This window comes from Callospermophilus lateralis, chromosome 14, assembly GCF_048772815.1.
Source record: "Callospermophilus lateralis isolate mCalLat2 chromosome 14, mCalLat2.hap1, whole genome shotgun sequence".
Classification (NCBI taxonomy): Eukaryota; Metazoa; Chordata; class Mammalia; order Rodentia; family Sciuridae; genus Callospermophilus; species Callospermophilus lateralis.
In genome coordinates, this window is record NC_135318.1 from 90,799,463 (window position 1) to 90,827,206 (window position 27,744).

General features: G+C 49.4%; 1 protein-coding gene across 1 annotated transcript in view; it reads right to left on the minus strand.

Moving 5' to 3' along the window:
• Acoxl (acyl-CoA oxidase like) overlaps nucleotides 1–27,744 on the minus strand; it is a 286,003-nt gene that overhangs the window by 201,113 nt on the left and 57,146 nt on the right. Inside the window, 1 exon segment of the mRNA XM_076833499.2 lies at nucleotides 27,640–27,674. Coding sequence (XP_076689614.1) covers nucleotides 27,640–27,674 — 35 coding nt within the window.

The following is a 27,744-nucleotide window of genomic DNA, read 5'->3' on the forward strand; positions in this document are numbered from 1 at the left end:
CAGTAACAGTCTGGGCAATGATTTTGGATGTCCCCATGGTCCTCCATATCACAGAACTCAGGTGCCTGGTAGGTGACAGGTGAGTGAGACAGAAAGACCAGGTGAGTTTAGCTGCTTGTTGCAGTGGGCCCTCCTGACCTGGGCATGGCCCGCAGTGGGAGGTGTGGTCATCTCCTGTCCCTGTCCTCTCCTGGGTGTCAGAATAGCCAGGCTGCCAAGCAGGATGCAGCTGGCAGTGGCGGAGCTTTATCCCACCTCGGCCTTGCAGTCAGCCCTTGGGCTGTCCCGCCTCCCCTGCTCTGCAGGGAGCACAGCATCTCCACATCTTGTGCAAACTGCCCTTGACTCCTCAGCAGGCCTGGGGTTACTCACAGCAGCCCAGGCTTCTGCCAAGACCTTGTGCTTGTTTTCTAGGTGTTTCTAGAAAGATCTATAGCTTTTGTCCTTGTTTTTATGTTAGTTTGGTAAGAAATCACCCTTCTAAGGGATCTGCACAAATGGATTGTGTCAGGTGGCTCTTTTCTGAACACTGCAGACTTAGCTGAAGACAGACAGAACTCCACACTTTGGAGGTAACCACGAGGCTGATGCAGCTCAGACACACAGGGTTTCCTTTTCCTCTGGACGCAGGCTGCCTGGGTCACCATAGAGCACGCAGGCCGCCATGTTATCTCATCCTCATGAGCGGAAGACACACAATGGGAAATAAATACACAACAGAGGAAATGCTTCCTTATGGTACTTTCTAGTTCAGGGGCTGGCAAACTTTTTTCTGCCAAAGTTAAAGGTAAATCTTTCAGGTTTTGAAGGTCAGAGGGGCTCTGTCTCTACAACTCAACTCTGCTCTGTAACTCAGAAGACTGCCACAGACAACAAGGCCTTGCTGTGCCCCCAGGGCCTCTACCCAGCGCTGACTGGGGGACGTCAGGTGCCACCTGAAGAGGACACCAGGGTTGGGGCCAGGGTGAGAAAAAGGCACTTTGCAGAGACCCTGAAGCCAGAGAACAAAGAACTCTCTTGTCTTGGTGATACCTATCAACACAGAGCATGCAAATGTCATGCCCACCCACCCTGCTGTGGGCAGCCCCCTTACCCCCTCTTAGCTCTGTATCTGCTTCCAATGCCTCCTGTTGCCCCCAAAGAGCCCCACAGGTGGCCTGGGGGTGAGGTCTGTCTCTTGCAGTCTTTTTACCTAAGGCAAGCCGTCCTCTGCTCATGTGAGCATCCTCCACCCCTCCTGCTCTGACATGGGGTTATGTCCCCCAGCCTGACAGCCCCTCCCCCAGCAGCTCAGTGCTCCAAGCATCAGGCCCTGCACCGAGCCTGGTCAGGGCATGCACAGGCCCTAGGAATGGTTAATGCCACATGGAGGGTGCCAGCACCACAGAGCCACCTCATGCCCTGTCCTCAGCCTCAACTATAGATAAGAGAAGGCTGCATGACCTTCCTCAATGACATCCTCCCTGTGCATACAACTGGACAGATGCGGGATTTGAGCAGCTCACACTGGAAGGCCTGCACCCCTCCCACTCTACCTGGGAGGAGGCCCATTCCCTCCTTGCCATGGCAGGAGCCAGGGCCACCAGAAGGCTAAGCAGAGGAGCTCACCACTCCTCTGACACTACCTGATCTGTGCTGGAGACAGACAGGGGCGGTGGCTGAAGGGGTGCCTGGTCAAAGCCTGGCCCCTCACTCACCCACCAGCCATCCACCTATAGATCCTAAAAAGAGACAAGGATAAATCTAGTCCCTCTGCGGTAGGGTTGTCAAGAGGCATAGATAAGATGGTGCTTGGAGAAGCCTCTAAGGAAAGTCTCACCCCTGCCACCTGGGGTTCACGGCACCCTGTGCACTTGACCTGCCCCACTGCCTGCCCTGTGCAGAGTGTGATTCTGTGCTGCGGCCACACCTCCTGGTGCCAATGTCCACTGAGCCTCTCCTGGGCCTACACTGGACTCCTGTCACCCAATGCTGGCCTGCCTCAGTGCTTGCCACCCAGGGGTCCTCCTTGTAACCATGGCCAGGCCCTGGGTGAATGCCACCTCCAGCAACCCCTGGCATGGACAAAACAGTTTCAGGATAAGAGCCTCCCCAGCCTCGCCACCCTGTGCGGAGAAGGAAGGTGGCCTGGGATGGCAGGAGCCTGCACACCCGCCCACAGGACTCAGGGGATTTGTGACGCATTCCCTTTACATTCACACAAAGGCAGGGCAGAGAGAGCAAACTAGAAATCTGCACAAATTTTTCCTAGGAGAGTGGACACCCTGACACTGTCCCCTGTCCTGTGGGGCACTGCTCCCTCCTTTCCTTAGAGACATTTCTGTGGAACTGAGTAAGGGACACGGTGCTATGTGGCAGGGGGCTTCAGATCCATTAACAAGCAGTCTGTCTCCCCACTCCCAGCCCCCAATATCCACAGGCCAACATTTTCCAATATCCAAGTTAAAAGAATTGGTAAGATAGACCCAGATCATTCTGAAGAACTAAAACTCAGAAACCCTGAAGGTGGGTGGGTGGATGGCACCCAGAGATGCCGAGGAACCGCACTCTGTCGGCCCCCGGCCCCCTGCCCCCGGCCCCCAGCCTCTCCTCTCCAGACATGCCCCTGGCTCCAGAGGGAGAGCAGGGCTGGCATTCTGGCTCACTGACAGCCACAGAAGACAGTCCCAGGCCATGTACTGAAGGCCCCTCCTGATTCCACGCCCTCTTCTCACCTCCCTCCTCTCCCTGTCCCTGAGCCTGACTCTCCAGGCCCACTTCACTCCCCACCACCCCAGGACACTCCCCACACCACACATCTGTGCCCTGGATTTGCACCCTTCCCAGCAAGGCCTGCCCCTGCCCTTCTCCACTCGGCAAAGCTTGGCTCATCCTTCAAGGCAGGAAAATGTCCATTCTTTTCTACCTATCCAAAGGGTTGGGTTAAATAAACCCACCCCAGGATGCAACATCAGCGGTTCAAAATAAGGCAGAGCTTTATTTAACTATGCAGAATGGTCTCCAAGACATATGGTTCTGTGGAGAAAAAAATTAGTTGTAGGGCAATCTATAGATTATGCTATCATTTATATGCAAAAACCCACATATGCACAAATAAAATCATATATCCCTCTCCATGTACACACACACACACACACACAAATGAATTCAACACATCTGGAAAGACCCACAGTGCTGACCTCTGGGAAGGTCAGGTGGGGCGAAGGAGAACTTGGGATTTAGAATAGAATATATTCCTTGTATCACTTATATATTAAAAAATAAAATTTAAAAAACCAGACATATCCACCTTGAAAATATCAGCTCTGCTCATCTCTTCAGTGTCTCTCGGGCTGGCTGCCTCTCATGGGGCTCAAAATAGAGGATGAGTCATGGTCCTCTGAAACAGCCTTTCTTTCACCGAGTTGAGACACACTTAGTTTCAGAATGTGAAATCAGGCCACAGTTCAATGGTTGAGAAATGCAAAGTTAAAGTAAAAAAGAAAGGGTTCGAGAGGGGCATCTGAGGACACAAGCCTTGGGGCGAGTTCCAGCCCGACCCTCCTCCTGCACACACAGCCATGTGCTCCCCTCCAAGCCCCGCTGGCCTGGTGGCAGGGACACCAAACTCACCCCTTCCCTTCCTTCAGCATTTACAACTGGAGACACACAATTCTATTTTGGTAACAGGAAACTTGGGCTTGGGAAACAGATTCCTGTCTTTCCAGTTTGTTTTGATGTTCACAGCCCCAGAAATTCTCCTGAAGGCCCCAAGTTTTAAGAAATCAAGCCATCTGTCCACCAAGCAGGAAGGCAGCTGCCTGCCTGGCCACTTTGCCTGCCCCCGGGTCCCCATCTGCACACACCCCATGCCCTCGCAGGAAACCCTGAGCCAACAGGTGCCTGATGGGAGTGAGATGCATTGGCCACCAGGCTCTGACGAGACGCCACCCTGGGAACCTGGACACAAGGTGGCTCAGGTCGGAGCTGGCAGTCCTCCCCGGCCCAGAGCTCCAGGCGGGTGGCTGGCTGGCTCTGCAGGCACAGGGGCAGGGGTCAGATTGTGTTGGTGGGACCTGGTGAGCTCTAGAGAGGCTGAACGTGGGGACAGATGTTGGCAGAGCCAGTCTCAGCTAAAGTGAGCCAGCTACTCTGTGCGGGTAAGAGAGCCTTGGGGTCCCTTAGTTGAAGGGCACTTCTAAAGATCCTGAAAGTCACCAAGCCTAGAAAAGATTGGCCTCCTAAAGACGTTTCTAGAGAGAATGTCCTGGTGGGTGGATAGCTGGGCAGTTGAGTGTCTTGCCGTAGAGGAAGGAATGGCTTTGGATTCCCATGAACTTGGTCAAACCTGGGTCTTCTGAGGTGGAGATGTTCTGTGCTTGGTGCTGGGGCTGCCTCCTCCTCCTCCTCGGGGACCCTGGAAACCTTTACTGAGGGTCTCCATCTCATCAGACCCACCCCATGTGCCCAATGGAAAATCATCCAACAGGAAATGTTCCCCTTCCCACTGGACACAGTGAAAAAATGCTCTGAGAAAATGCAGATTTGGCCACAGTCAGCAGAGCGGTCACTGACAGGAGCTAGGAAGGGGACTGGGGATCTCCAGGCACTTGATCATCTACCATTTGGGGTGTTAGGTCAACGGGTTTCCTCAGGGGTTTATCCAAATGTAAGCATCACTTCTCTGTTCCAGTGAAGGGAGTTGAGTAGCTTCGACTTGTCCCTGCGCCGCAGTGGGACAGGCAGAAAAGGGAAGAAGAGCAGAAACTGGAAATAACTGGCCTTGGTGCACCCACAAGTCATACCATCAGCAAGCCCAGGGCAGCACAGGCCAATGCCTGAGTTTGCTCTGATATCTACTCCGGGATCACAGCTGCCTTGTTCTTACAGATTGCTCCTCACAGCCAGATGGAAGGCAAAGGGAAGGCACCCCACAGAAACAGGCTCACCACAGAGACCACACAGGTTCTGAGTGGGAGCACTGGAGGCCATACCCCAGGTCACAGCCGTGTGCAGCCCGGGCTTAAGGAATGGAACAAGCCCATCTACATCTGGAACCAGGGACTTGGAGTTCTGGCTTAACTTTGGAATGTCCCCCAAAGTCCATGTGTAGAGACTTGGTCCCTAATACAGCATGTTCAGGGGTTCCTAATACAGCAGAGTTCAGAGGTCCCTAATACAGCCCTGTTCAGAGGTCCCTAATACAGGTGTGTTCAGAGGTCCTTAATACAGCATGTTAAGGGGTCTCTAATACAGGAGTGCTCAGGGGCCCCTAATACAGCATGTTCAGGGGCCCCTAATACAGTGGTGTTCAAAGGTGGCTTTTGGAAAGTAATTGGATCACGGGGCTCTGACCTCACCAGTGGGTTAATCCACTTGATGGATTAATAATGTGAATGGACTCAGGAGGTGGGGGGAAGGAAGGAGGAGGGCCTAGTTGAAGGGAGGGGACCTTGGGAATGCGCCCTTGGGGACTATATCTTGCTTCCAGCCTCCTCCCCTCTGTGACATCCATTCCTAGTCCTTCTTCTCTTTCTCTTCCCACCCCTGTCCTTCCCAGCAGCCAGGAGCTGAGGAGCTTCACTCCCCCACCCTCCCAGCATGATGTTCTGCCTCCACTCAGACCAGAGCAACCCAAGTCAGACAACCATGAACTAAGGCCTCGGGAACCACGAGCCCAAATAACCCTTCCCTCCTTTAAGTTGCCTTTGTCAGATTTTTGTCACAGCAACAGAAACCTGACTAACTCACTCGGGTTGAGGACCTGCCCTAGCTGGGAGATTCACAGGGAAATCTCCTAATATTCAGGGCTTCTAATTATATTTTTCTTCTATTTACCACTTTTTCTTTTGGAGAGGAAAGTATAATTTATTTTATTTTATTTTAGGGGTTTTTTTTCTGATTTGTTATACACAACGGCAGAACGCAATTCATCTCATATTACACATACAGAGCACCATTTTTCAAGACACTGATTGTACACAGAGTATTTTCACACCATTCATGTCTTATACGTGCACTTAGGGTAATGATGTCCGACTCATTCCACCATCATTCCTACCCCCTGGTCCCCTCCTTTCCCCTCCTCCCCTTTTCCCTATCTAAAGTTCCTCTATTCCCCCCACACTCCCCTACAATGGCCATTATGTGTCAGCATCCTCATATCAAAGAAAATATTCGGCCTTTGTTTTTTTGGGATTGGCTAACTTCACTTAGCATGATATTCTCTAACTTCATCCATTTACCTGCAAATGCCATGATTTTATTCTCTTTTAATGCTGAGTAATGTCCCATTGCATATATATATCCCAAAGTTTCCCTATCCATTCATCTACTGAAGGGCATTGAGGTTGGTTCCATAATTTAGCTATTGTGAATTGTGCTGCTATAAACATTGATATGACTGTGTCCCTGTAGTATGCTATTTTTAAGTCCTTTGAGTATACACTTAGGAGACTGACAGCTGGGTCAAGTGGTGATTCCCTTCCCAGTTTTCCAAGGAATCTCCATACTGCTTTCCAGATTGGCTGCACCAATTTGCAGTCCCACCAGTAATGTATGAGTGTGCCTTTTCCCCCACATCCTCGCCAACACTTATTGTTGTTTGTATTCTTAATATCTGTCAGCTTCTGATAATGTTTCTTTTTTCTGAATACAAAAATTATATACATTCATTGCAGAAAATTAGAAAAAGCTGGAAAAAATAAAGAGTAAAATAATCACAGATAATTTCATTACTTTTAAAACAAGCACTGTTACATTCTGGCAACTTTCCTCCCAGGATTATTCAAGGCATATTGCTTTTACATTCTGGAAAATAGTTGTAATATGCTGCAAACACAAACACAATTTTGTGTCAAATTAAAAAAAAAAACCTCAACACTATATCATGAGCATTTTTTCCATGTTATTACAAACCCTGCATGAACAATACTTTCATGGCCATATAATATTCCATTGTAGGAACACATCATAATTTAGTGATCATATTGTCATTTCCAATTTTGTATGTCATGAATAATACAGAGAAACACCTTTGCTCCAATATGTTTTATGGAATCTTGGGCTATTTTTTTAGGGTAGATTCTAATAGTCTTGTTTTGTATTTATATTTCAGTTTCTCTAAGAGAATCATAATAAATCAGATTTGCAAACTCAAATGCCCGCTTGGATTAGGAATGGAAATGAGTACAGTGGGATAGATGTAAGAAAATGTCAAAAACTAAAGAAAGCTGTGTGACCCTGTTGAAGTGCTCTGGCTGGTGGCTGCCCTGTGCCACAGAGCCAGGGTGCTGCTGGACTGCCCAGTTTTCCAATGAAGCTAGAAACCCAGGCTTTCTACTAATGTATAAAAGTTGGCAAAAGGAGGTCCTCCTGCCCTTCCAGGCTGGCCACAGCCCATTCATAGGGGGCTCTTCCTTTCTTGGCCACAAGGAGGGTCCTCACCATGGTGCTAGGATGGGGCTACAAGAGGAGTCCAGGGGATGACTCAGTGAGACCAAAACAGGATTTCACAGTTTGCATCAGTTCCAAAATTCTGCTAGTTCTTCTTTCTCTGGACTTTTGCTCAAATACATGAACGAGGGCTGGGGATGTGGCTCAAGCGGTAGCGCGCTCGCCTGGTGTGCGTGCAGCCCGGGTTCGATCCTCAGCACCACATACAAAGATATTGTGTGTCCACCAAAAACTAAAAAATAAATACTAAAAATTCTCTCTCTCTCTCTCTCTCTCTCTCTCTCTCTCTCTTAAAAAAAAAAAAAAAAACAAACACATGAACGACATCTCTGTGGGTCTCTAGTCCCAGCTCCTGCCTGGAAGGTAGCTCATTACACACACCCATTTTATAAGCAGGACCAAAGGCACCCCTGTCGCTCTCCTTCCTGGTAAAGCTGGTCCACTAATCTCTCCAGAAATCAGGTAAAATTCTCATCCAAACCCCAGGGCTCCAGGTGCCACTCTGCAGGGATGCACCTGCTTCCCATTGCTGCGTGTGGCTGAGACCTCTGGGCTGCTTGGGGCTTGACTGTGAGGACGCGGAAGGACCCCGTGCATTGGCAGCCAGTGCGTGCAAACTCGGGAGGCCTCACAGTGCCTAATGGGCACCAACGCTGCTCTGACAGCAGTCACAGAAGTGGCCTCAGGATGGAAAGAGGAAAAAAAAAAAAAAAAAAAAGAGCCCGAGCGTGCAAATCCCCTTCACAAAGCTCAGGGAGGTTCCTTTTATACAGCCCCTGCCATCTGTCATCGCAAGATTCACAACAACTCCCCCGTCTCGCCACATGGACATTTCTGCGGGGGTCACCAGAGTGGTTCAGGGACCCTGACAGCAAAACAATGCTCAGCAAGGTGAAGGCCGGCGAGAAAATCCTGCTAAACAAACACTAGGGTCAACGGCACAGAGAGCAAGACCCACTGAGACCCGCTAATTGGAAATAATTCCAAGTTTTTCAGACATTACGTAGTGACAATAAGGTGCAAACACCGGATTAGTGACCTCCGAAAGACAGAGAGCTTTTGTTCCATCTTTGTAAGAGCAGAATTTAACCCTGTGTTTTGAAATTCCCATCAACTACTCTGTGTGAATTTAAAAGTTGGACATTTAATCATGTAGCCAGGGTTAGACTCTGAGTTTCTCCGTTCCAGGTCAAGAAGCAAAACGTATGTGGGGGAGACAAGGGGAGAGTGGGACAAATACAGCCCTAAAAGCAGCCAGAGAGCCCTTCTCCCTGTGGTCCCTCCCAGAGCTCAGCAAACCCAATGACACCTCCACTCTGCCCGGCGGGGGCAGCCACTTGCTTTGGGGATTTTGTGATGTTTGTTTGGAAGTCAGTCTTGCCGAGCCTTATTTGGCAAGGTTTTATTTTGGTTTGGGTTTTGTACTTTGAATATGCCAGGGAAATCTCAGGGAGCCCCATCCACAACCAAAAAGAAAGTAAAAGTCTTCTGGAAATGCCTGATAGGGCTGGAACCTGATTTGGCTGGGAGGCAGGAACATCTGGAGAAATCAATACTGAAAACATAGTTTAACCAAACAAAACTTGGCAGCCCTCCAGGAAGCCCTGGTGAGAGTCACTGTCCACTTTGGATCAGTAGTTACTCCCACTTCCTGTGGGAGGCTCCTGGAGGACACAGAACTCTGTGGACCAAGGAGGACACTTCAGTGAACCCTCTCCATCTGTGATCCCCAAGATGCCACTTTCTGGATGCTCCTTCCTGGGGTCTCTGTTAAGTGCTCGATATGCACAGAAGCACCCAAACGTGACCCCAACTCCGTGTCTGTCTCTCCAAAGCTCATGATCCCTGCCCTGCAGAGCAGGCTGGCACTCTGACCATAAAGGAGCGTCCTGGGCACCCCAGCACTCCATCTTCTACACCAAGATCCATCAGAGTGAGTGAAGTAACACTGATTCTCTCCAAAGGACCAGTGAGCACACTGGGGACAGTGAACTAACTGCGTGTCTCAGCCCAGGCTATTCTCACTCTGGAAAGATCCAAGTGGCAAAGAGATGCACAGATGCCCTGGCTCCTTCCTGCAGCTGAGCTGCCCAGAGATCTCTCCTAGGTCTCCACATAGGACAGCAAAATGGCTGTTCAGGCGGTAAACCCCTGACATCCCCAACCTCCCGCCCCAACACACACCCCAGCAGAAAGCTTCTTTCCTGGTTGTAAGAACAAAGCACAAAACTACCGTTGCAAAATCACAAACTAGGAAGTAGAAAGAGGCAGACAGGGTTGGAGAAGGCAGGCTGGGTGAACTGGCTGACGTCCCCTGGCCTCTCTGAAGCTGAGGAAGGGCATGGGACTGACTCCCAAGGATTCCAGTCTTCGATGAGACTGAGGGGTGCCTGGGAAGTCCTAGCAGGAACTCACAGGTCAGGAACCTCAAGGCCTGCGCCAAAATGAACATCACACACCCCATAGTCCCGATGCCCTGTACTTAGTGGGCTCAGACCTCAGTAAGTTAGACTCATATCACCATCCCACCCCCCTGATGGCAGGGGGCCCTAAAGCAAGATTGCACACGTCGGACACGGAATCAGTTTCCACCACTGCCAAGCTCTTTGTACACGGCCGCGGTCAACAGCAGCTGCGATCCCTCCGCCCTGCGCCCAGTTGTCTCTCCTCCCTCCAGGTGTGCTCCTGACCCAGCAAGTCTCTCCTTCACGGTGTCCTGATGAATAGATGGTCTGTGTTTTCTTTGCCTTCTTCTTAATGGCCTGGACTATCCTCCAGCAACCCAGCTGTGCATGTCAGATAAAATGTATTGGGGTCGAATGGATTCTCACATCGCACTGAAACGCACCACGTAACAAAGGACCCCCGGCCACAAGATAAGCATTCCAGAAAGCTACCCGAAGGCTCTGGGAACTGCCATGCCAGCCACCCACTACCCAAACGTGGAGCCCACCGGCATCAGTCTACACAATTACTCCATTCTCTCTCTCCCCCTCCTCTTTAGCCTTTTCAAATATAGTTATGCAAAAGGCTTCTGTTTTTAAACTCCCTGTGCAAACACAAACATTTCACACAGCCCACACAGATAAAATCAGCCCGGGTTGAATGTGTCCCAAGCACAGAGCTCTTTGCATCGTGACCTTTCATTGTCGCGTAGAAATGGAGAAGCTGGCACTGAGAGAAATGGTGAGATTTTTTTTTATGTTGGAAATAAAGGTGCCGCCCCGCATGAAGCAGGCACACTCTCTTCAAAGGAAGAGATGTTTAAAAACTGGGGGGAAAGAAGGAGGCACACTTCCTGTTTGAGATGGATGGAGGAAGAGGAGTCGTTCAAATGTGCAATGCAACAGGTGGGCTTAAGAAACTCGGAAAAGGGTGCGTGGAAACAAACCCTGACTGCCACCGTGATATTTTAAAGAAACAACATTTGTATTTTGTTCCACCACTGAATGAAATCAGCCAAAGCCATAGGGAAAGTACATGTGTTTGCACGGAGCCCGCAGTTGACTCATTATCTCTGACTTTCTGTTCTGGTGAAAAACATCTCTCTCTTGAGCCTGCAAGCATTCAGACCCTCACAGCTGAGGACAGATGTGGCTAGCAACGCCTTGCGAAACCAATGCCAGGAAGTGGACTGCCACCACAGGCTCGCACACCTGCAGGTGACATCACCGGCTCTACCTCACCCAGAAATCTATTAACACAGAGAAACAGGTGTCACCAACCAAAAGCTACTCTTAGAAAGCATTCGCCTCCCCAGCCTGAGGTTGCAAATGGCAAACTCCATGCTGAACTTGCACCTGCCTTCCATGTCTGGTCAGGGGCCCAGGAGGATCCTGTGTTCCCCGCTTCAATGTCTCAGGACACCTGTTCCCCACAACCCCAGGGCTCCAGATGCAGCCAGAACAAAGGCTTTGGAGAAACGCCTGAATACTGCCTTTTCCTGCCATTCAAGGAATTTTGTCTTTTCTCTTGTAGCAAAACGTAGTTAATACCAGTTCAGGCTTACCTAATTTCTTGCCTCTGAAACAGCTTTCTTGGGGTGGGGGTCAGTGACCAGGTATTTAGGAAGCATTTGACATGTGTAAAGAGCGCACACAGAAACGATGCGTGCCTGGAATGTGCTTCACAACACTCCAGCAGGAGAGGACGAGGAGGAGAGAGATGAATGGACACTGTCAAAATGTTGATAATTGCAGACACTGGGAGAAAAGTCATTGGGAATCCACTTTGTTATATTTTATTTGTTGGAACTATTCCATTTAAAAAATCTTTTTTAAACATGTAGCAACATTTCCAGTCATTCACACTTCCCCTCCCTTCCTCCTTTGCAACAGAATCCCAGCATGATTCATGTAATCCACCCTTCTCCACAGATCTACCGGGCTTCACTCACCCAATTAGGATCATTCCAATTCCCCTCACCAGTTATGGCCTTAAAAATGCCCAGCCAGTTTTCTCTGGACAATGAGAAATGGGGAAATCTCTTGAAGGGTTCCTAAAAATACAGTTTCCATACTGAAAAAAAGTAACAAAATAGCATATAGGAAAAGATGGATCTACCTCTTCCACTAAGTCTTATTACACCTGCATGTGATAGAAAGACCCTCAACGGCCATTTTGTGACCATGAGGGAGTCAGCCAGACAAGACTGACAGGCTGAGAGGGCTGCAATTTGCAGAGAGGAAAGATCAAAGCAAGTCTGGTTGTTGAGGATGTCGCTGAGTCCCAAAATGACCACTCTGCACTGTCTCACTTCAGGAATCGATAAGTGAGAAAACAGTTCTCCTGCTGTTTACAAGAACCAGCCAGGGCTTCCTGCTATAACGCAAGGCCTCCTACCTAACGCCAAATGACCCCTGGACAAAGGGAGGAGAGAGTGGAGAGCCCTGAGGCTCAGGTGGTCACTAGATGCTCTTTTCTGCATCATCAGAGTCCTGATGAGAGCAGCTGTAAAGTCTGCCGAGTTCTCTGGGTTGAGACTTCCATCCTGTGTTCTAGAACACAGGGTCTTGTCTTTTATCCCACAGCACATACTTGATACCTCGCTCGCTGAGTTGGCAAGCCGTCGGCTACAGCCTGTGTCTTCTCTTGTAGAGCTGCTCTTTGGCAGGCTAGGAGCATCTTCTCCAGTGGTCTTGTGTGCATGGCTATGCCGGGTGAAGGGCGCTGTGCCGACAGTGGGCTGTGGCAAGGTCTTCATTAGGCAGCTGTGTGCCTGGGACGATTCCTCCACGCCCTTGTCTCCAACAGAGTCTGCCCTCATCGTGGGCCAGTGGCAGGGAAACCAGGACGGCTCCGGCCACTTGTTACCTAGAGAGAACACCCAGTGCCCCACATGCGCTAGCTCTCTTTTCACATCAAGACTTGCTTCAAGGTCAGGGCAGCCGGTGGTGCGGGGAAGAATCACTTTCTTTTTCCATCGCTTTCAGATTTTTTTTTTCTTTTTTTAAATAACAAGTATAAAAGGAAAAAGCAGGTGCTCTTTTGTGAGGAGTTTTTTCTCCAACACCTAGTATTTCCTTTTTCCCTAACTTCTTTCATGACGGAAGATATATGATTAAAAACATATTCTAGAAGGTTTCCTTTCAGGCAAAACAGATTCTTTGGGGTCAATTAACTCCACTGGAAGTGAGTGTCCTGGAGCACAGGTTGGTGACTTTCTCACCTGAACCCCAACTCCTGGCCATGGGAGTGGCAGATCCCAGGGAGGAGGATGAGCAGGGACATACCTGACCTCTGACTCCTGACCCATACCTGAAGGTCAGGGACCACAGAGAGGGAAACAGAGGCTCAGAAAGCCAGGGTCCCTCTGAGATCACTTGAGGAGGGGCCACACTTTCCTGAGACTGAGCAGGGGCTTTACAGACTTAGCCAGGTGGTCAGCCTCTGTGGTCTCTGCCCCTCAACCCCCACCGTGCATCGCCTCACCACCCTTCAGCAGCTACTCAGTTGTTGCTTACAGCACCACATTTCAGAAGAAACGTCTATGGACGTCACTTACAAATAAACACACCACTCTAGAGGGTCAAGGTCAAAGGCCTGAGTTCAGATCCCACCTGGGTCATGTGTACCTTGATGGAGAGGTGTTAGGGCTCTGCCTGGTGGAAAACAAGGAGCCAACAACAGAGGTGGGGTCTGGAATGTGTACTCTTAAAAGGAAAACTTTAGACAAATTAAATTTAGCCAACTTCATTTCAGAAAGGAAAAAAATTCATGAATAAGTCTGCACCCCGAATCTTTCAGAACACTCAGTGCCCCACATGAGCTTCACACCCAGGGAAGAAGTGACCTACAGGAACATCCTGATTGATTGCTGTCAGCATTTGCCTTATATGGTGGTACCTGGGCAGCTCTCAGCCCCTGATCGGCTGGAGGTTTGGCAGCTGTGGTTGGTTGAGACTCAGCTACTTGTTTGGAGAGTTTGCTTCCAGTTAGGTTACAGTCTGCTTACGCATCGAGTTAGGTTAAGTTCACTGTTCACAGAGAAACCCTAAGCACACCTAAGCTAGGTATGGAGGTGGTTTTAGGCTAAACTTTATTCTGGTTGATAGTACCAACGATACTTCTACCCAGTGTCTGTCTGCCAACTCCTCTTCCTCATCCAGAAGTTGCTCCAGCCCAAGTCCCACATGGCTGAGGTACCCTCCCCATATAAGCACCCCCCAGCCTTAGAGTACTGGGCGCTCCCTTTGTCAGGGCCATCAAGGTGGGCATGGTATGTTTTGCCTTCTTCAATGAGTTTTCAGCAAGCATGGGTTGAATGAACAAATTGATCTACAGTCAATTTAGCCAACTCAAAATCTCAATTGAGATTTTGTTTTAAATATTTTTCCAGAATTTCATTTCTTTCTCCTTTTAAGATTGAAAAGAGGAAAGGGAGAATGGAAATAGGAGTCAAGGTGAAATAACCAATGACCTTCCAGCTCCATTGCAGCTAGTGGCTGATTAACAGGGCAGGACTTTCCTGTGAGCCTCCAATGAAAGCCAAACAGGGAGATTGGAGGGCTGGCTCCAGAGGGAGGGCCGTCCTCTTGCCAGTTTATATCTCTGTATCATTGCACGAGCAACCATAAAGGGATTCTGGGGGAGCTTTCATTTTGGAGGGGCTACCCCTCCCCATCCATTCGAATGATTAATCAAAAGCTGGTTTGCTTCCTGTTTATACCCACGAAACACCACCACCACCATCCCCTCTCCCCAGCCAACAAATAGAACAAAAAACATTTTTAGGGAATATTGAAAACTATTTTATCAACACAAAAACCAACGCAGCATGTGAGCTTCTATATAAAAGGTTTGATTGGGTCTATGCTGACTGAGCACATTGTGTGTGTGTGCTGCCAAGCCCCAAAGATCAAAAGAGGAGTAAACACTGTGCTGACCCTGGGAGCTCTCAGTCCAGCCGTGTTCCTCCCCCCCCCAGGCACTATTTGCTGTGGGCTGGATGGCTGGTGCTCTAAGTGGCTGTCCCACGCATTGCAGGACACTGACTATCCTTGACCTGCTCACTAGATAGACGCCAACAGTAATGTACTTCGAGTCAAGACCACAAATATATCACCAGATGTCCCTTAGAGACAAAATCACCCTGATACCAAACCACTGGCCTAGGAGGAACGAACATAAATACCAAGAGGAGGCACCATTGCAGGAGACCCAGCACACTTGATGTAGTGAGCACCCGGGGACACGGGGCGTGGGCGGGAACAGAGCAGGGAGTGCCTCTCTGGGTGGCCCTGGAGGCTCTACCAACCTCAACAGGAAGCAAAACCTAAGTGATAAGCCACCTCAGGGAATATGAAAAGAGCTATCTCAGCACAGTTCAGCATTGGGCTCACTGCAGGTGACGCAGAGGCTGCCCCTTCAGAGATGCTCCGCCCTCTGTGTCATGTAAAGGCTGTGCATGTTCCTGATTGGCAGGACCTTGGAGACAAAGTGGATTTCATACAGCAAGTTGCCAACCAGTAAGGCATGTAGTGACTGGAAGGAGGCAAATCTAGAACTTTCTGTGGCTAGTTTACCAGAGCCTCCAGTTCCTCCTTGCCAATCTAACTGTGCATCACAACTCCAGAGAGGCCCTGCAGGAGGGAGCCCAGACCAGAAGCCAGGTTTATGGCAATGTCATGGACTGTCAGCCTGTGAGCCAGGTCCACAGCACGTCAGTGTCCCTCCAGACAGAAGCTCAAGCAGGTGCTGGATGAACTGGATGAGCTCCCTCCCCCACCAACTGCAGACTCACAGGCTTGCCACCCACTGGGCCCTGCAGTGCAGCCAGCCCAGAGGACCTGGGGAAGGCAGGAGCAGTTGGAGTCTACCCGGGCTTCCCCCTGCCTGGCGGGGCTGCCCTGACCACTGCCCTGAACAGAGATGGCCTGGCCGCCGCCCTGACCCTGACAGCATGGCAGCCCTTTTCAGCATAGTAATGAGCCTTGCTGCTGGGCTTCGTCCAGCCTCAACTCCCTCTGCCCTTGGCCACTTGGTCAGCGGCAGTCAACCAAGTGGGAGTCAGGGTAACACCTGCTGCGATCGCCCAGCCAGAACGCGGAGCGGCTTTCTCACTGGCGAGAGCTGCGAACAGCTGCACCCCATTCCCCATCTCTGGGGAGAGGTCAGCAGCGATGAGTTTTCCAGATGGATGAGATGAGCAGCGCCTCCTGGAATGTGACCTCGGGCACCTGCTCCCGCCCCACAGAGGGACAGAAGCCAAGCCTGTCACGTCCTCCCAGCACCCCCGAGGGCTCAGGGGACCCCAGACTGAAGAGCTGACTCTGGCGGCCCCTTGCATGCTCTCTGCCTGGCAGCCTGTGGGTGAAGGACAAGGTCAAATCTGACCGCCTGGGGCTGCACCGCCCCAGTGAGAGGGCCTCCCTGAAGCCCCATTCCATCTGCAATGTCCACAGCTGACATAAGACGGGACTGCACCTGTGTTTACGTGGAAGGCCATGCTGAGCCTAACAGCTCGGCTTTGCTGAAAGTGATAAAGTGGGCAGAAACGTGAACTTGAGGCCTCACCCGGGGCACATGAGACGGGCATCGTTCCAGATGCAGAGCCGCCCCAGACACAGAGGCCCTTGGAAGACAGAACCAGAAACACGGCCTCAGACAAGGTGGCTGCACCTTGAAAAGTGGAGCTGGGGCTCCTACCTGAGCTCTCTTGGGTTCCAGTTCACTGACGTCATGTCATTACAGCAAACTTGCCCCTTTCAGGTGTCAGAGTTGGATGAGTTTGGGGGAAACGCAGGTAGTACTGTAAGCATCACAATCAAGACTTCAAATGTCACCCAAAGTCCTCAGGCCATGTCTGGTCAGGCCCTCCACCTGCATCTATTCTCTTCTGTAGTTTTCCCTTCTTGTCCTACAAATGGAGTCATGTGGTGTGTGTCCCTCGGAGTCTGGCTTCTGTTAGCCTCGTGCCTTTTATTGCTGGTGGTGTCTGATGATGTGGGTGTACCAGTGGGTCACCTTCCAGTTGAAGGACACTTGGGATTGTTATTATTGTGAGGCTGTTATGGACAGAGGTGCAATCAGCATTTGCATACAGGTTTTTGCATGGACAAATGTTTTCACTTCTCCTGCGGAAGCATTTAGAAGTGTGACCCCTATTGTCAGAAACTACCCAAACGTCTTCCCACAGTGGCAGTGCCATTTTGCCTTCCCACCAGCAACAGGTCAGGGTCACAGTCACTCAGCACTTCACATTGTCTGTTGGCCAGTTGTGGTCTGAAGGTGTTTCTTGGTAGGGAGAATATTAGGCTTTAAGCCATTCTAATATACAGTGTGCATAATCACCTGAATTTGCATTTCCTTAATGATTCATAATATTGGAGCATCTCTTCATGTTTTTATTTACAATCCATATATCTTATTTAATGAAGTATCAGCTGAGGCATTTCTGCCCATTTATTAAGTTGGGCTGTCTTGTTTTCCTGGTACGGCTCTGAGAGTTATATACATTCTGGATACAACTCTTTTATCAGATCTGTATTGTGTAACTATTTTCCCCCAGTTTGTGGCTTGTCATGTCATTGCTTAGCAGTGTTTCTCAAAGAGCAGATGTTTTTAATTTGGATAAAATCCATTTTTACCAACTTTTTCCTTTATAGTTGGTGCTTTCTGTGTCTGAAGGAACCTTTGCCTTACCCAAGGTCACCAAGACTCTTTCTTACATTTTTTTTCTAGAAGGTTTTCAGTTTTAGGTTTTAAGTTTAGGCCCATGATCCCTGTGTGTTCATTGCTGTACAAGTTCTAAAAAACGTGGTAAGGGTCTTACATACATAAATGTCTCATTGACCTGTATGTCTCTCCTTTCCCCAGTACAGCACTGAATTGATTACTGTAGTTTTATAGCAGTTCTCAAAAATAGGTCCTATACATCTAGTTCTTTTCCTTTTCGAGATTGCTTTGGCTGATCTAGTACTTTTGCCTTGACAAATGTTTTAACTGACTTGTCAATGTCTGCACTAGGATCTAAATTTGAATGGTGTTGAATCTCGAGATCAATTTGATTTGAGCACCTTATTCTTCTAAAAGTAAATGGGTCGTTCTTTCAGGGAGATATCATAAAAGAGAGACCTCTGCAACCCTCCCAGGCCCACAACATTCACGTAAGTGGCCTTAGCTGCAGCCACGTGCTGATGTGCAGGGGCCTGTGTGGAGCGGGCCCTGCAGTCGGCCTTTCCCCCTGCTGCCTGCAGTAAAGAAGAGGTGGAGTCAGATCTCATTCTGACACCTGACAAGGGAAAGGAGTGGGTTCCCAATCAATCTTGGGAAGGAGGTGACATCCCAGGGTCCACAGGAGGGTGAGTGGGAGTTCACTGACGTGGAAGAGAGGAGGGAGGTACATTTTCCAAAGGCAATAGCAAGATCAGGTGGTGGGGACCGGAAGCTTGGTGTAAGGTGGGAATGGGGGCTCGAATGCCAGGCGAAAGCCCAGGACTCTGATCTCTGGGTGTGGAAGCTGTGGGGCTTCAGAGTGGAAGGATATGATCAGATCTGAGAAAGTCCCCCTTCTTGGCAGGCCAAAGGTCCCCTGGAGATCACCCTGTGGGTATGGCAGTGAGCAGGCTTGAGGAATGGCCATGTGGTCAGAACAGAAAGTTCCTAAAGGACAAGGCCGCTCTCCTGGTAAGAGACAAGGGGTTACAGGAAGACCAGAGGGGCACAGGGAGACACTTCCATCTACTCCCTCACCCCCCCAGGCCCTGAGAAGCACCTGTACTCTGCAGGCACACCCACAGCCCCATGCCGAGGTCCAAAGTGACACACAGCAACGTAACCTCAGCCCTCAAGGGTCTCCTTAAGTAAGACCATAGGACCTGGACACGCTGAGTATTTATGGTCTGCCATTTGGGGGCAATATTTATCTTTAAAATGCAACCTTCCAAAAGACGGCTTGGCTTCTAAGATTATTTAAGGCTAATAATTTCTTGGCAACTCTGTACAAATCTGGTCAGAGGCTCATTGTGAAGTTTGGAAGAGAGACAGATGGAACAGTCAGCCAGAGCGCCAGTGACAGAGACATCTATTCCCTGGAAGGGGAAGAAAGGGCAGAAAGACATTTTTGTTTATTTTTACAAAATTTGGAGAACAAGAGTCTCCCCCAGCTGTCTCCACAAGATCAAACCAGCTGCAAATGGGAGTCGCTAGGTATCTGCCAACACTTGACCTCAAACTCCAATAGGCCCCATGGCCCTGCTTCTGTCTTTCCCTCCCTCTACGTTTCTGGATGACAATTCCATTGGTTTCTTGATGCCGCCTGTCCCTTCAATAAGCTCTCTGATTCATTTGCCAACTTCAAACTCCACTTCTAATCTAAGTCAGAACACAAAAGTTCACGACCCCTTCACTTCTTCCTGGGCCATCTGGGCTCATTCAGAACACACACACATGTGGTCTTGGGGTGACAGCTTAATCACAGGTCCTCAAGTTCCTCATGAGGATGTGGCCACAACAGTACCAGTCAGGGACCGCCAAACTGCATGTAGACACACTCCCGCTTCTCTGGGGGTCCCCAGTTCTCCCTCCCACTGCAGCTCCTGGGGCACTGGAAGCCTCAAAGGGAAGTGGCACCTATGACTTCAGTGTCAGGTTTGGACAGACCTCAGTGGAGACCAAATGGGCTTTTCTTAGGACCTGTGAGAAACCAGCAGAAAGAAGTCAGTTCTGGGCAAGGACCACTCCCGGGTGCTGTCCACAAGTCACACGCTGCGGACTTCCATTGAACTAAAGCCACCGAATGGAAAATCTGCTTCCTTCCTCATTCACTAAAGAAAGACAACGAACAGAAGCATCCTGTTATGGGTAGTTCTCTCATCTTGTCCCCGACTTTCATGAGCTTTTCTAAGAAATATGGGCATGAGCAGCAGGTGCGAAAATTCCACACTGCTGGTTTATGTGGCCAGAGAAGGAGAGCTAAGGTGAGATGCCCCCTCTGGCCCATTTCCTCGTTCCTTATCACCCCAGGGGTACCACCAGGAGGGACCGCGTTTCCTCAGGCAGGAAGAACAGTTAACTCTTTAATCTTGTAGAAAAAGAAAAAAAAAAAACAAAACAAAAAACACCCACACAGTGGGGAAATTGTTCCCCACTGTGTGGGCGGTGGGGCCCCAAGAGCTGTTATCTGCAAAGGGCACTTCTGGGGGTTACCCAGCTGTCACCACTGTGTGGATTCCACCCGAAAACCTCAAGCCAAACAGTGGGGAATGAGCATCAAGAGGCAATTTTCCACTCCGCGAAAATGACTTGACTTCACAAAAATAAATTTAAAAGGCAGGATAATAAAGGGCGCACAGTGGGATCTGGTATGAAATTCACTGTCAGTCACGGCTGACGCTCTTCTTGCTTCCTGTGTTTATGCTGTCTGAATATGATCATGGTGGCCTCACTTCCAGACCCCTCAGCACCTTACCTGCACCAGGTCTCAGGGTCTCAATGGCACTCACACGATATCACCCCCCCCCACACACACACACACCTCTCTCTCTCTCTCTCTCACACACACACACACACTGCTGAACCAGGCAGACAGAACTGGAATAGCTGGTCTAGCAGGAGTTGCCGGTTTCTGGGGCAGAAGTGGGAGGAGGTATGTGTGCCAACGTGTGCAGGGTTTCCTAACCCTTAACACTGTTCACTTTAACAAGGAAGATTGCACCCCTGCACATGCATGGGCATGCACAAGGCAGCCCTGGGGCCTCAAGCCCCACGGCTGCCATGCAAGGGCTCCTCTTGCTCTGGGGTAGCTCTGCCCCCACTCCACCCTACGTCTGTAGCAGCCTGAGGGTGCTGCCTGCTCACCAAGATCATTCGATTCTGGAGACTCTTTCCCCTCCTGTCACACTCAGCTCCTTTAAGACCCCCAAATCCACTCCTCTGCAAAAGTTAGTTCTGTCATTCTAGAACCACATTTGCCTCCTCCCTTTTCCCCACCTCCATCTCCATCTATTATAGAGGTCAATTGGGGTTGTCTCCATCATTACTCTTGGCCCTGGCCCTTCAGTTAGAATTTTGGAAACAGATCTGGTGATTCAAACCCCAAGTCCCAAACCTGTCTTCCAGAAGTAACCTTCCTCACACGAAGAAGACCTAGGAAGCTCTCAATCTCAGCATCTGGACTCTGGGTAAACATGACAGGGAAATGGGAACCATTTCTCAATAGCAAGCATGAACCTTTGAGTGACCCAGAACTGTGTAAGCATAAGGCACAATGCCATTTTAAGAAGTAATCAAAAGGAAAACAATGTGGCTACTCCTCAAAAGACTAAACTTAGAATTACCGTAGGATCCAGGAATCCCACTCTGGTATAAGTGAAAAGAGGGACTCAAACAGGTATTTCCACACCCATGTTCACAGTGGCCAAATGGCAGGAATAACCCAAGCATCCACTGATGGATGAATGAGAAAATAAACATGGTACATACGTACAATGGAATTCACTCACCTTCAAAAGGAAAGAGATTCTCACACATGCTACGACATGTCAGGTCTAGAAGACATTATGCTAACTGAAACAAGCTAATGAACTTGGACTAATACTTATGATTCCATCAATGTGAGGTGCCTAGGGGTAGGTGAATTCACAGAGATAGAAAGTAGAATATGGTGGCAGGGAGTGGGAAGATAGAGAAAAGAGAAAGGGAACATTGAGTTATAGTTTGGTACGACAAAAAAAATTTCTGTAAATGAATAATGGTGTCGATTGCACAAAATGTGAATGTACTTTTTGCCACTGAAGTATAATACTTAAAAATGGTTAAAATTCAAATTTTTACTCCTCACACTTCAGATAGAGCCCTAATATCCAGAGTATACAAAGAACTCAAAAAATTAAACAATAAGAAAACAAATAACCCAATCAACAAATGGGCCAAAGACCTGAACAGACACTTCTCAGAGGAGGACATACAATCAATCAACAAGCACATGAAAAAATGCTCACCATCTCTAGCAGTCAGAGAAATGCAAATCAAAACCACCCTAAGATACCATCTCACTCCAGTAAGATTGGCAGCCATTATGAAGTCAAACAACAACAAGTGCTGGCGAGGATGGGGGAAAAGGGTACTCTTGTACATTGCTGGTGGGACTGCAAATTGGTGCGGCCAATATGGAAAGCAGTATGGAGATTCCTGGGAAAGCTGGGAATGGAACCACCATTTGACCCAGCTATTGCCCTTCTCGGACTATTCCCTGAAAACCTTAGAAGAGCATACTACAGGGATACTGCCACATCGATATTCATAGCAGCACAATTCACAATAGCTAGACTGTGGAACCAACCCCGATGTCCCTCAATAGATGAATGGATAAAAAAAATGTGGCATTTATACACAATGGAGTACTACGCAGCACTAAGAAATGACAAAATCATGGAATTTGCAGGGAAATGGATGGCATTAGAGCAGATTATGCTAAGTGAAGCTAGCCAATCCCTAAAAAACAAATGCCAAATGTCTTCTTTGATATAATGAGAGCAACTAAGAACAGAGCAGGGAGGAAGAGCAGGAGGAAAAGATTAACATTAAACAGAGTCATGAGGTGGGAGGGAAAGAGAGACAAAAGGGAAATTGCTTTGAAATGGAAGGAGACCCTCATTGTTATACAAAATTACATATAAGAGGTTGTGAGGGAAATGGAGAAAAAATAAGGAGAAAAATGAATTATAGTAGATGGGGTAGAGAGAGAAGATGGGAGGGGAGGGGGGAGGGGATAGTAGAAGATAGGAAAGGTAGCAGAATACAACAGTTACTAATATGGTATTATGTAAAAATGTGGATGTGTAACTGATGTGATTCTGCAATCTTTGTAATGTTTTGAATAACCAATAAAAAATAAATAAATAAATAAATAAAATAGTTAAAATTATGCTATGGTTTCAATGTGCCCCTTTCAAGATTCGGGTGTTGAACCTTAATGGTCAATGTTAGTATTAAGAGGCAGAGTCTTTAAGAGGTGATTAGCCCATGAGGGTTCCTCCATATGAATGGAATTAAGGACCTTATAAAAAAAAACTTGCACTAGTGTTGGGCTATCTTATTCTTCCTCCTTCTGTCATGTGAGGCCACCATGTTGCTCCCTCCAGAGAATGTGCCATCTTGGAAGTCTGCCATCTTGGAAGTCCGCCATCTTGGAAGTAAGGAGCAGCCCTCACTACACTCTGAATCTGCCTGCATCTTAACCTTGGCCTCCCCAGAACTGTGGGAAATACTTTTCTCTTTATAAATTACCCAATCTATAGCATTTTGCTATAGCAGCATAAACAGACTAAGACAAATGTTAAGCTTACTTTGCCAAAAACAAACAAAAGGAGAGAAGTTTCAGCTACTCCAAAAACGTGAAGGAGACTTGTAAAGAAGGGACTTAACTAGAAACTCTCATCCTTCATCTTCTTCTTCCTGAATGAGGGGAGAAGTAGGTGGCAGGCCCACATCAGGAGGGCCAGAAGAGCCACTACCAGGCAACAGTGGCCTGCAGGCTTCTGAGAGAAAAGGCCAATTCCTCCTATACCCACAAAGCAAAGGTGGGACAAAGGACATGGAGAAGGAAGGGCAGAGGGCACAGGCCTGACTCACAGATGGCTCTTCAGGGACACCTCCACAAGTGTCATCAATTCCTGGCAATTGAGGAGTTCCCAAAGGTGGGTTTCCTCCCCACCACAAACTCACAGATGCCTCAGGACTTCCTGGAGTTTTAAAATAAGAATTCCTTCTATTTCAGAAACCATATTCGGAGAACACACCCTTTGGTAATGAATGCCCTCCATGTCTCCATAGTATTGGGGATGTCAGTCCTCAGACAGGTCAAGGGCTCGGTAGCCCTCCGCATCGTGGCTTGTGTGCGTCAGACAGCTTTGCTTTGACAGAAGCCCAGCCAAGCTCCAAAGTCATCTCTGAGCTACTGCAATCACTTTCTACTCATTTTTTCTGTTCCCAAAGCCCTCCGACTCATGCAGGTGACACGGCTGCCTTTGTGACTGCTCACTCTAGAGGAAGAGGGTGGTTGGAGACCACTTCCTCTAAGGAGCCTTGGCTCATTTACCTCCCACGTGTCCTCTCGAGTCCTCCCGTGTGCCTGCTCTGCTTCCCTAACGAATAAGCAGCTTGCAGCAAAAACGGGGTCCCAAGTTCTCACCAGTGCTCCAGATAGCCTCTGGCATTCGTTCAGCCTGGGTGGCAGACTGCACCTTCCACAGGGCCACTGGGACCTCCTGCCCCACATGCTGTGGTTACTCATCTCCCTTCGCTAAGAGGAAAGGTCTTCACTTCCTCTCTTAGAATTCAGGGCGGTGGGGCGCAGGGGCTACAGCTCCAACCAATGCAATAAGGTGATGCTTTGTGACTTCTCAGACTGGGTCATAGAAAGGAGGTAGCTTCCACCTGCCCCTCTCTCTTTCTGGGACACTCAGAGACAGTCAACCACTGTGCCGTGAGGAAGCCGGGCCAGCCCATGCGGAGAGCAGCAGAGGCCCAGCCACAGCCAGCGTCTCCCACCAGGCACGTGAGTGAACCAGACTTTGGAGAACAGGGTTCTCCGCCCTCCAGCCTTCAGCAGAGGCTCCAGACTGTGAGGCAGGGTGAGCCACCTCTAGGCCACGTCGGACCTCGGGCCACAGAGCACGTGAGCATGACACAAGCTTAGTGACCAGGCAGTCACAGCGACAGGAGCAGGCTCCATGATTTTAGCCACAAGAGGAGCAATTCCAAAGCCCTAAGCTCTCTGAAAAATGGCTTGTCAGCTGTCACCAGCTCCTTCACTATAAGGCAGAGGCTTGACATGGTGGGTCTCGGGGCCACTGTCCTCCTATGCCTGCCACTAAGATGGCCAACACTTTCAGAGTCATACCACCTGCACTCAGGCCTTCCGGGAGCCCGACACAGTCTCAGAGCTTTTTCTATAATATATACTTTCCACCACAGTCCCCAGGATAGGTACATCCAGGTAGGAAGTAAGAGAGGATCAGAGAGGGTAGGGAATTTGCCCAAGACAAACTGGAGAGCAGATTGTAGAGCCTAAGACGAGACAGACAGGCAACTGTCCAAAACCATTCAGCTGGTGAGAGGCAGAGCGCACGGGGCGAACCCAGGTGCTACTGACCCCCTTGACAGCCAGTGGCTATTGGCCAACTGATTTCTTGACAGAGTGTCATGAAGGAAATGCCTCAAACCAGGGAGGTTGATGCACATACCAGAGACCAACCTGAGGACTCGGAATTGAAATTTCCCTCCATGTTCCCAAGTTTGAAGTCTGAAGCAACATCGGGACCCCAAGGTTGGTCAGGGAAGTGCCCACAGGGCCCTGAGGGCTGCACACCTTTCCCTGCTCACAAGAGCCGACTCTTGGCTCCTGCAGGCCACAGCTCACAATGTCCACTTCTCTGAGCAGCCTTCTGACCACTGTCTCCCCACCACATTTCTCAATGAGGTCATGCTGCTCTGGGGAAAGAGGAACCATGACAACTTGGCAACACCCCGGGCAGCATGCTCCTTCCAGAACTCAGCAGCACCTCCAGCCCCAGGAGGAGGCAGAGCCAGCCACGCCCAGTGGAGGGCAAGGAGGCAGTTTCCCTTCTGAGGGAAGACCAGGTTCAACCCAGGCAGGCGTCTCCACCACACACAGGGAGCTGGTGGCAACATGAATGACTTCAGGCCTCCCCTCTGCGTTCTGGAGGGGAGACGAATCTCTGACATCGGCCTAGTCGTGACAAGAGCAGGGACAAAGGCCCCAGGCAGCCTGCCCCTCTCCAGCTTTGCCCTGCTCTGCCATCTTACCCAATCCTAAACCGCAGGGACCAAACACCTTCAGCCTGGCAAAGCGCGAACGAGAAGGCTTTATTCTCAACCCACCTATAGACTGAGTTTCCACACAGCCATGACTCTCCACAGAGCCACAGGAAAGCAACCCTAGGCATCTCGGGAAGGAGCCCTGTCTCAAGCGCCATCTTGGCTTTCTTAGAGGAGGGGCACCTTTGGCTTCCGCCTTGAAATGGGCTGCTCTCTTCCTTGACCTGCAGGACGCATGTAACAGAGAAAAACCGAGCCCAAGAAAAATCAGCCTCTCCTGCCCTCTCCCTCTCCCGGCCCCCTCACCTTTCTCATTCTGGAGGAGTCCACATTTAGAACACTCTAGAAAAAGAGCCTCTTGACAGTTGCTGAGAGAACACTTCCAACCCCTCGCCCCAGAATGACACACCAGGTATCCCATCAGCTTTGGGGTCCAGCGTCCATGCCATATTTGCTCAGGTACCTTCTCCCCACAGCAGCCTGGCTATGTGACAGGGAATGGCAGGCCTCTGCAGGACACTGTGCTCCCACAGGTGCAGGGATCACGCACACAGCAGACCTAGAAAAACAGGTAACTGAGGGCGCCGGACAAACCACCCTAAGAGGTGGCACCTTGGTGTTGGAGAAAATAACAGAAGAGGAAGGTCGCCCTCATGTTCCTACCCTTCCCCTGAAGCAGGTGGTAAAGCTATCTTGGATGGGGCCCTGCTAGGACCTGGCAGAGCATCTGGATGTCTGAAGACACAGGAACAGGGAAGAAACTGAGCAAACAGGAAGCTAAGGTGCCCTGTTATCATCAGATCACACCCACTTTCCAATGTTGTCCCCACTTCCTTATGAAGGCTCCTGTGTCATCCATTAAGTAACCTGGTAGGCCCCCCTCTCATTACCTGTCTGCCATTGTGTGGCTCAGCCATGAGCCTAGTGATGGGTAGGGGAAGACATTTCTTTATCCCTGCACAATCATGAGCTTCTCTGAGGCAGCTTCTTCCTCAGGCCCTGGAAATGTCTGACATGAACACTTTTCCTCCCACGCACTCATCCCAGGAGTCCAAGGCCACGCCAGCCCTCTGCCTTCTCGTATCTGCACAGAGCCAGGGTCTGTCTCTCTGGGTCTCAGTGATTGTCTGATTCCACATTTAAATTGAAACCATGCATACAGTTTGTTACAGGCATTTTAGGAGGTGAACTTGTAACCCTCTGGGTTGTTTGTGGAGAGTTTGTGACAAGGTCCCTGAGCCCCAAGCCTTTACCCAAAGGTGGTTATTGGGGAGGCCATGAGCCCAGTTTGTCAACACTGCCTGTCGCCCTTCACTGGGGTTGGCTCTTACTTTAATTCAGTGTATAATACATGCTGATGCTTGCAAACAGGAAAGAGTTCATTCTAGAATGCCCATTTGTGGTAGGAGACTGCATCGGTAGTACAAGAAACAAGCATTTTCATAAACTTGATGCAGTTGAGACCAAAGTAGAAGTCCTGCAGCAAGATGAAAATGGAGGCTTTTTGCAACTGCCAGGAGTGGCAAGACAAGAGGAAGAGGCCCCGTGGGGACGGGGCAGGGGCTCGCCTGGCCTGGCCTGGCCTGGCCTCACACGCAGGGCACCTCTGATTTTGGTTATTACTCTTAGGCAGGTGACATTACCCAGAAACCACTTCTGTGTCCCTGCTGTGGAGCTTCCCATTTTTGTGTTTTAACAGAAATGTTCCACCTACCACCAGTTTTGCACAGAGTCCTTATTCTTTGAATAGCAATTTGCTCTTACCCATTAAGCAGCTAGGACAATTTCATCGGTGCCATTAACATCATGAAAGAGCAGCCACCAAAAATAAACTCATAAACCCTAGGACTGGAACAAATTAAAAGCTCCAAACTCGTAAGCACATTTCTTTAAAAATAAATAAATAAATAAATAAAGCTTTACCTGTGGCTATAGCGAATGGCTATGGTCAACCCAAGCTGTAATGAAAAGAGAAAGAAGCATAAATTAGTTAATATCAAGGACCTGTTGATTCACAAGAAAACTAAC